This window comes from Aythya marila, assembly GCF_965140915.1.
Source record: "Aythya marila genome assembly, chromosome: 25".
Classification (NCBI taxonomy): domain Eukaryota; kingdom Metazoa; phylum Chordata; class Aves; order Anseriformes; family Anatidae; genus Aythya; species Aythya marila.
The window spans coordinates 2614890-2625000 of record NC_139066.1 but is presented as its reverse complement, the minus strand read 5'-3'; the positions used below and the strand labels follow the sequence as shown (position 1 = coordinate 2625000).

Sequence of the window (10111 nt, the reverse complement as noted above, 5' to 3'; positions counted from 1 at the left end):
TAATCATAGATCAAGAGCTTCACAAGCCTATGTACTTTTTTCTAGGAAATTTAGCCCTCATAGACCTCAGTGAATCCTCAGTGACTCTGCCCAAGATGCTATGGGACTTCCTATCTGAGTATAAGTCCATTAGTTTTGGAGGATGCATTGCACAGATTTTCTTCTTCCATTTCACAGGAGGTGCTGTGGTTGTCATCCTCACAGTGATGACTCTGGATCGGTATGTGGCCGTTCATAAACCTTTGCAGTACTTAAATATTATGAATTACAATGTTTGCCTTGGCCTGGTTGCAGGAGCATGGATAGGGGGATTTGTTCATTCTATTGTGCAGGTAGCACTGATCATTCAGTTGCCATTCTGTGGACCAAATTTACTAGACAATTTCTACTGCGATTTCCCACAGGTAATCAAACTAGCCTGTACAGATATCTATGCGGTAGAGTTGCTCATGGTTTCCAACAGCGGACTGCTTATGATCCTCATATTTATTGTCCTGATTGTGTCACATGTTGTCATCTTGGTCAAAATCAGGGCACATATCACACAAGGGAAGCACAAAGCCTTTTCCACTTGTGGAGCCCAAGTTGCAGTGGTGAGCATCCATTTTGTACCCTGCATCTTCATCTATGCATGGCCATTCAAAAAGTTTGTGGCGGACAAAGCCATGTCGTCTCTTTATACTATCATCACCCCAATGCTGAATCCCATAATCTACACATTAAGGAACACAGAGATGAAGAATGCCATCAAGAAATTTCTCAACAATGTCTTTTTCAGAATGAGAAATTCACAACTGTCATTCCTTTCTTAGATGGTTGTTTTCTTTTACAAATAAATGTAAAAGCAAAGTAGATAATGTGTTAATAACTGATTTTTGCTTTAGAAGAAGAATCATAGAATCATAGAAAGAAATTTAAATAACAATTGACGCAAGACTAAGATGCTGTCTCTGAAGGTAATAGCTGCTTGGAAATCAAAGTGGTTGTAGACTAATAAAACAATGAACCTGTATGAAAACAGAAAATCAACAACACAAATTAAACCAATGAAAACATCCCTTGTCCATTACAGTAGTTCATTTTACTAGGGGTCCAGTTATTTTTTAAGTTTCTATTTTTTAAAAAATTCTAGGGAACTTATATATGGTTGTTCCAGATTTATTTTTTGTTTGTTTCTTTGTTTTTGTTTTGATTTTCTTTTCATGTGGACTATTTGTGATCAGGTGAAAAAATGCAGAACATAAGACTTGACAATAAGCATGAAAATATTTTTGATTGCTTTTGAAAGCAGTATATATATTCTATTTCAAAATTTTCAAAATGTCCAAACTTTCTTTTAAGAAATATTCTTTGTTCAGATCAATGCATTGCATGAAATATTGTTAATTTATCGTTATCACAATAATATAGTAGTCCAGGAAATTAAGGAGTGATGAACAGAGAACAAAGCTATTGCATAAGAATGGGAAAGTCTTACTCATTTAATATACATGTATTTACCACAATTTAGTTTAGTTTAATTTAGTTTATGCAACTGTGTTCCATCACAGAAGAGGCAAAGGTTCATCACAGACTTATTCAGATTTTAGGATTTTTCGCTGAGTACTTGGAGACCTGGGCAGCCAGTGTGCTGTGGTTTAACCCAGCCAGCAGCTAAGTACCACACAGATAAAACTCATGGGTTGAGATAAAGACAGTTTAATAGGAAAGAAAATGGGGGAGAGGGGGAAGAATACAAAAAACAAGTGATATGCAACACAGTTTCTCGCTAACACCCAACTCATGCCAAACCTGTCTCCAGATAATGGTAGCCCCCTTGGTCAACTCCCTGCAGTTTTATTGCTCCGTGTGGTGTCATATGGTATGGAAGACACCTCTGCTCAGTTTGGGTCAGCTGTCCTGGCTGCATCCCCTCACAATTTCTTGTGGATTCTAAGCTTCCTCACTACCAGGGCAGTATGAGAAGCTGAAAAGCCCTTGGCTTAGGGTAAGAACTGCTTAGCCACAACTGAAACACCAGTGTCTTATCAGCATTATTTTCCTCCTACATCCAAAACATGGCACCATAGCAGCCACTATGAAGAAAATTAACTCTGTCCTAGCCAAAACCAAGGCAATATCCACCTCTTATTCTATACCATTTATGTCATGGTCAGGTGTCAGAGTTTCCAAAACATTCTCATTAATCATCACCGCCTTTCCAGCCTTTTGATATATACACACAGATATCCCTTGGTCTACGGCCTATCCCTCTGTGGTTCAGCCTTCTATGCAAGGGCTGTAGCTTTCATGACTTTGGGCTCCATCAGACATAAGGGTCTTTCAGGGTAGAAGAGGTGGTGTGTGGTGTTAAATTTTTGCATGCAGAGACCAGCTCTGGTGCAATACTACGATACTTCTTCAGTTGTATCATTGCTGCACTTTGGTTCCATCAAAATTCATTCTTCTTTGGTTTGCTGTTGCCTGAGGCAGGAATAACCAAGACTGTCTTTGCCAGCATGTAGTTTGTTGTTGTTGTTTGCTTGCTTATTTTGTTTGTATGTGCATTACAGGGACTTTATCCCATTCTACGTTAAATAAAAGTTTTGACGGGGCAGGGTCAGATCAATTGGCAGATTTCCTAGTGTTGACTGAGCAGGTGGCTTTTTCCAAATGCATATTCCAATGTTTGAATGTCCCAGCACCCATTGCTCTTAGTGTAGTCTTTAACAGTCCATTGTATTTTTCCATTTTTTCCAGAGGCTTGTGCATGACAGGGGATGTGATATACCCACTCAATGCCGTAGTCTTTGATACTGGTGTCTTTGAGGTTGTTTCAGAAATGAATTCTGATGTCTCAGTTCTTTCTGGGGGTGACGTGTCATTGTAAAACTTGCTTTTCAAGTTTTTTTTTGCCTTGGAAGGGAAGGGAAGGGAAGGGAAGGGAAGGGAAGGGAAGGGAAGGGAAGGGAAGGGAAGGGAAGGGAAGGGAAGGGAAGGGAAGGGAAGGGAAGGGAAGGGAAGGGAAGGGAAGGGAAGGGAAGGGAAGGGAAGGGAAGGGAAGGGAAGGGAAGGGAAGGGAAGGGAAGGGAAGGGAAGGGAAGGGAAGGGAAGGGAAAGAGGGGAGGGGAGGATTCAAAATAATTAGCTAGAAATGAATGAAATGTCAGCTACAGCCCCTAAAAGCATCCAGTCCAAATAGACAAAGACAGCAGACTAGATCAGTGGTTAAGGTAGGGCTAAAACAAAGCTTTCTCTCCCATAGTTATATCACTTGAATCACACATCTTTTGATGTTTTCAGCTATTTTTCACACCCTCTTGCTTAACAATGATCATCAACTCTTTCAGGATGCACAATTCATAGCATTAAACATGTAAAACATGATATGCTTAAGTCTGAAGAAGTCACTCTGATCCCCCTTTACAGACAAGTAAGAGAAGTTTGCCACTCAAAATAGCATTTAATCTACTATTAGAAGTATGGAATTGGCTCGCTCCCTCCCATTGTCTACAGAGGGAGCCTCAAGTTCAGATCAACCAACTTCTACAGTTCCAAAGTCATCTGAAATAGATCCCACCCAAAAGGGAAATAGAGATTTCAAGAGAGTCTTCTTAAACTCGGAGTAAATGATGACTCAGAGGTAGTTCAGATATTCTCTTGGCCAAGAAACAAACCAAACCAAACCAACAAAAATGTAAGCTTTGTGAGGGGACACTGCAATGTAAGCTGGCTGTAGGCATCATCGGTCCAATGCTGTCCGTAATGTAAGAAGAAAAAAAAAAGGAAATTCTTCTAGTGAAAATCACCTAACCCGTTTTGGAGACACTGTACGGCAGAGCTGCCGAAGGTAAGACACTTACTTCAGAATGCCTATTGTTATTATACAAAGGAAGTACTAAGGAAGTTCTAAGACCAAAAGGAAGTATTAAGACCAAAACTTGTAAGTCCTCATAGTTACTAAAAAAGAAGTACACAAAGTAAGAGTTGTTCTTCACAAGTGTTTTTCATTAGGTAATAAAACACTAACCTATCAGTAAAGCAATGACTGCCACGAGTTTAATTAACTTTAATTAAAAGCTAAACCAAGGCAATAGGTTAAAACTTTGTACCAAGGCAATAGGTTAAAACTTTGTAAATGATCAAAGAGCTTAGGCAGACTCTACTTCAGCTAATTGGACCTCAAAAGTTAAGAAAAGTATTGTAAATACATGTCCTTCCAGTCTAAGGGTAACTTTTAATGTTCTTCTCTATTCTGAGTAGGCTATATCGAGGTCTCTCTCAAAACTGGAACTTCAGTAATGTACTATTCTTTCATTTCCATCCCAATAGAAACAATGAAAACCACAAAGATTCCCTTCAAATACATTAGATTTTTAAATGCCTGAAGATGTTAAGAGTTCCCTTATTTTATATATAAATTAAAATCATCTGTGGCTCCCACATCCACAACTTTGACTTCCTTGTTCATGTTGGAAAAACCACAGACAAAAGGGCAGCAAAAGGGTAAGATACAGCAGACAAAGAAATTGGATTAAGTATTTACAAAAGGTGGCTGAATCATGACAGGGTTGTGAGCATTGCTCTTGTTTTGATAATGTATTATTCTCTTTTGTTGTGGTCTCTTGACAAGGTCCCTATATGTATTGTGGAAAATGTACTTCCGCACCACTCTCCCCATATAAGGATACACTTCTGCCACCAAAGAACATTTTGTGCCTTGAGATTCACTAGTGTAGTCCAATGTTGGGTTCCCCCCTAGGTAACAGAACTTGAGCCTGGAGAATGCAGAGTTAATGACCATTTGTTCTGCTGTGGCAGTCTAATTTCTTCTCTCTCTTTCTCTCAGTTTCCCCTTCTGGGCAGTAACAAAACATGAAGCTGCCACAGTTGGCACAGTGCTGCATAGTGCTCCATCTGCATCACACACATAGAGGCACTCTTCAGGATAATGAATCAATGTGACTAATGAGGCAGACAGCACTGAACTTCACTCTTTATGCCTTATTGGTGTTCTCTGTGGGTATCTTTATTATCCCTTCTTTTGTTAACAGAAAGAATAGACAAAGGCTACTTGGTTTTGCTTTGTTGTATTCCTTTTTCTTTCTTTCTTCCTTCCTTCCTTCCTTCCTTCCTTCCTTCCTTCCTTCCTTCCTTCCTTCCTTCCTTCCTTCCTTCCTTCCTTCCTTCCTTCCTTCCTTCCTTCCTTCCTTCCTTCCTTTCTTCCTTTCTTCCTTTCTTCCTTTCTTCCGTTTGTCAGTGTTTTCGTTGTCAGCTGGGCTTTGTCTTTAGTGCAGGGAATTCCTATGGAACCATTTGGGACCACTAACCTGACATCTGGGGGAGCACATGTTCTTGGCAATTAACCCTACGCCTGTAATGAAGCAAACCCTTAAATACCAACTACTAATAGTTGTATGTTTGGGTCACTCTCGCACACTATGAAACTTAGTGAACACCAGTGTTACACTCTTACAGCACACACAGCAATTGCCTTCTTTGTTCAGCAAAGCCACCTCCAGAGTGGTAACCCTCAATCCAATGCCTCCCCAGGGATTCCCAGAGGCTCCTTGCTTCAGTAACTGGCTGAAACGCTCTGATCTCATTGCAGTGACTACTCCTCTGACACCCTGTCCATTTGCTTCCTCCCAGATGAAGCCAACAGAAAGACCAGAACTAGGAAACCATACTCTTCTGACAGAATTTGTCCTCTCTGGACTGTCCAACCACCCAGAACTGCAGAACTTGCTGTTCTTCACATTCTGCTTGATTTATACATTCACTATCACTGGAAATCTTCTCTTCTTCATTGCCACAGTGCATCCCAACCTCCACATGCCCATGTACTTCTTCCTCCGGGTCTTATCCTTCCTGGATGTTTCTACAGCATCCATTGTTGTTCCCAAGATGTTAGTAAACTTCCTGTCAGAGGAGAGGAGAATTTCCTACGTGGGCTGTGCCACACAACTCTACTTTGTGATTTTCTTAGGAGCTACCGAATGCTACCTGTTGGCAGCCATGGCCTATGACCGCTATGTGGCCATATGCAACCCCCTTAGATATGCAATCATCATGAACAGCAGAGCTTGTTTTTTCCTAGTCCTGCTGTCATGTGCTAGTGGTAATGTTGTGTCTGTGGTGCAGACAGTTTGGGTGTTCACATTGCCATATTGTGGGCCCAACAAGATTAACTACTTCTTCTGTGATATTCCACCAATCATTATGCTCTCCTGCACTGACACCTCCTTCTATGAGAAGCAGACAATTACAGCCACAGTGCTGGTCATCTTTACACCATTTTGTCTCATCCTGGTATCCTATGCCTGCATCATCTCCAGCATTCTGAAGATTTCCTCTGCAGAGGGAAGATGCAAGACTTTCTCCACCTGTTTTTCACACCTAATTGTTGTAACACTATATTATGGTAGTGGGACCTTGATTTACTTACAGCCCAAGTCCAGTAATTCACAAGACACTAAGAAAATCATAGCTCTCTTTTACACAGTCATAATTCCTACATTAAACCCCTTCATTTACAGCCTGAGGAACAAAGAAGTGAAAGGAGCACTAGTCAAAATTATAGCTGAGCTGAGTAAGATATAAACTTATGCTGCTTGAAAGGAATCTTTCTTCTCCTCTGCATATTTGGATTGTATGTTTCTTTTATGTTCGACTGTTTTTAAATGTCCTGACAACTTGAATCACTAGGAAATGGGAGGTATCTCAAAGTGCACTCAGGAACTTTTTGTTTCTTTTGTCCAGTATGAGCATATATGAAACTTACTAATTCAGTATTCATAATGCATCACCTTGTATCAGATGCTAGAGATGAAGATTTCTCTCTTTTTTTTTTCTTTTTTTTTTTTTTTTGAATTTTATTGCTTTATGAAAGAAATATTCTTTATTTCATAGATAAACAAAAATTCTCCACCCCCCACATGCTCCCAACATCTTGTAATAGATCATACAATCATTCAGGTTGGAAAAGACCTCTAAGATCACCTAGTCCAACCTTTAACTTAGTACTAAAGTCCACCACTAAACCATGCTACTGAGTTTTGTATCTACACGTTTCTTGAAGACCTCCAAGAATGGTGACTCAACCACTTCCCTGGGTAGCCTATTCCAATGATGCACAACCCTTGCGGTAGGTAAATTTCTCCTAATATCCAATGTAAACCTTCCCTGGCACAGCTTGAGTTCATTTCCCCTCATCTTACCACTTGGGGTTTGGGTAATGAGCATCTCATTATTTGACAGGGGAGGAAAGGGAAGAGAAGAAGAAAAACCAATACTTGTTTTGAGAAGAGAAGAGAAGAGAAGAGAAGAGAAGAGAAGAGAAGAGAAGAGAAGAGAAGAGAAGAGAAGAGAAGAGAAGAGAAGAGAAGAGAAGAGAAGAGAAGAGAAGAGAAGAGAAGAGAAGAGAAGAGAAGAGAAGAGAAGAGAAGAGAAGAGAAGAGAAGAGAAGAGAAGAGAAGAGAAGAGAAGAGAAGAGAAGAGAAGAGAACACAGTAAAGTTACTGTAGCAGAGACTGCAATGCATCTTAGACAATTATCTTGCTACCCAGGCCATACTGTCATTTGTATTTTGCATCTCTCTGCTACTTGTTCTTTATGCCATGAATAATAGCTTTTGGCAAAGTGACTGAGAGGTTTGTAGAAGCAATTGCAGATATGTGACTCCAGGACATTAGAGTATTCATTCAGGAGGAGGGAAGAAAACAGCCCTAGCTTTCTCAGAGGGGGAAGGAAACTGGAATCAGTCTCATCCACGGTCAATGAACGCTCTAAGTCCATAAACGATGACTGTATGTGCCATTTTACCTGGTAAATCAGGACATCTTGGCCAGATTTCCCATAATTCTTCTGCCTCATATTTTTGTACAGCACACAAGGTTTCTCTTTGAACAAACTCCAGAAACCAAGACACATCATTTAGTCTTCCAAGAGTAAGTAATGTGTTATTTCCAAGAGCAAAATGTATTATTTGATCAATTCACCTAAGCACAAAAAATACCGTAACAGGAAAGAAGAAACCTCTGTTGGGATTCATCTCCTCTGAGCTTTGTGTGTTGCCTTGTAGGGACAAATATTAGAGACAAGCATGATTGTAGGTCTATAAGCTGCCACGTTTAGCAGTACAGATATTGTTGATCACCTGGTCAAAGCTAAGGGTTTTAAACTGACCCTAACTCATGGGACTGCATGGGGAAGCTGATGTGTCAGAGCTGATGTGTGGAGACATTACAGACTGTCATTCTGTGGTGGCAGCTGACAGAAACTCCAACAAGTGGAATAGAACCTTACATGCTCCTCCCAGGTGGGTCACAGATTTGAGATGTTATATTACCTTATATACACCTTATCAGCTTATTCTACCAATATCTGTCCCACCAATAATCATAGGATCTTGTCATGGTCCTCTTCTTGGGTCACTTTTTTCAGGTATATTTAGCCAGTGTTGAGTCTGCTATCAAAAATATGTTGTTTAAAAGAATAAAACAATTGTTTATTGTTTAATGCATACAAAAGATTATTGGAATGTACCAAGCTCTAAGGCTAAGCATTTGTGTGTTTTTCACTTCCGACAAAGCACCCAAAGAGCCTTGGATGGCCAAGCAGGATTCCGTCAGGAGGGGAAGTAGAAGTCCCATAAATCCTGATGGCAGCTGCAAAGGTGTCTGAGTCATCAAGAGATGTGTGGGACTGCAATGCTTACTAGCATTTAAACAGAGAATTACTGAAGTTGGAAGGAAGCTTTTAAGATCTCTAGTCCAACTCACTCACTCAAAGCAAGTCAACTACAGCAGCGGGCTGAGGGTCTTGCCTAGTTCAGTTCTGAACATCTTCAAGGATGGAGACGCCACAGCACCTCTCGGCAACCTGTTCCATTGTTTGACTACCTCTGAAGTTAGAATGTTTTTCTTACATGTAATCAGAATTTCCTGTATTTTACCTTGTTCCCATTGCCTCTCATCCTGTCACTGGATGCCAATGAGTAGAGTATAGCTCCATCTGCTATGATCCATATTCTTTACTTATTTTTCATTCAGTTGTATGCATTCAACATAGCCCAAATACTCGATCATGGATGAGGTTCATACATTGCAACCGCAAGCCCAGCAGCAGAACTTCTGTATGGTGCATCTAGTGGGGAATTAAAATCTCTTTCCCACAGCTCAGAAACAGAAAGCCAACAGAAAGTATGGTACAAACACCATCTTAAAATGATGGACCCTGTCTGTCATTTTCAGTGCCAACTTACTATTTCCTTGGCAGCAAGAATCCACTGCTGCAGGATGGGAGCAACTTAGTGCACTTTGGTGACTCCAGCCCTCAACTAAAATAGACTTTGCATTGGGGAACAAGGAGGTCTAAGTGGTCCTCAAAACAGTACCCCACCTCTGGATATAGGCTCACCCATTACCAAACCATTTCCAGCTTTGGCAATCAATTCTCTGTGGGTGTGTGCCTTCAAACAAGCTCAGCAATGTCTACAAGAAAGATCCAAGACGCCCATGTCTTCTTCCAAGGCTTCTTCACTGCTCTAAAATTGGCTCCATACCTGTATCCTGTTGGACCCAATGAGGCATGTTGGCAAAGCAAAAGGTGTAGTGGGTTTAGGTGGCAAGGTTTTGGTAGCAGGGGGGCCATAGGGGTGGTTTCTGTGAGAAGGATCTAGAAGCTGCCCCATGTTTGGTAAGGGCCCCACTGTTGACCAGAGCTGAGCCAATAAGTGATGTTGTTTTGCACCTCTGTGAGAGCATATTTAAGACAGGGAAAAAAATGCTGTGCCATACAGCAGCTGGGAGAGTGAGAGGAGTGAGGAACAGCCTTGCAGGTGCCAAGGTCAGTGAAGAAGGAGGGGGAGAGGTGCTCCAGGTGCCGGAGCAGAAGTCCCCTGCAGCCTGTGGTGAAGACCATGGTGAAGCAGGATGTCCCCCTGCAGTCCATGGAGTACCACGGTGGAGAAGGGTTCCAAGCTGCAGCCCATGGAGGAGACCACGGTGGAGCAGGTGGCCCTGCTCCAACAGAGGCTGCCGCCTGTGGAAGACCCCTGCTGGAGCAGATTCCGGGCCGGACCTGTAGCCCATGGAGAGGAGACAAAGCAGGAGCAGGTGACCTGGAAGGA

At 41.4% G+C, this 10111-nt stretch overlaps 2 protein-coding genes across 2 annotated transcripts in view; both read left to right on the top strand.

The window, feature by feature from the left end:
- Nucleotides 1–812, top strand: part of LOC309887352 (olfactory receptor 4D1-like) — a gene marked incomplete at both ends in the record, with an annotated part of 849 nt that extends 37 nt beyond the window's left edge. Inside the window, one exon of the mRNA XM_082778975.1 lies at nucleotides 1–812. This exon is cut by the window's left edge and continues 37 nt beyond it. Within this exon, the coding sequence (XP_082635101.1) occupies nucleotides 1–812 (812 nt within the window).
- Nucleotides 813–5631: 4819 nt separating this feature from the next.
- On the top strand, nucleotides 5632–6582 carry LOC309887351 (olfactory receptor 10A7-like; the record flags this gene model as incomplete). The annotated part of the gene is made up of 1 exon (XM_082778974.1): nucleotides 5632–6582. The coding sequence occupies one exon, from the start codon at nucleotides 5632–5634 to the stop codon at nucleotides 6580–6582; it is 951 nt and encodes a 316-aa protein (XP_082635100.1).
- Nucleotides 6583–10111: the final 3529 nt, after the last annotated feature.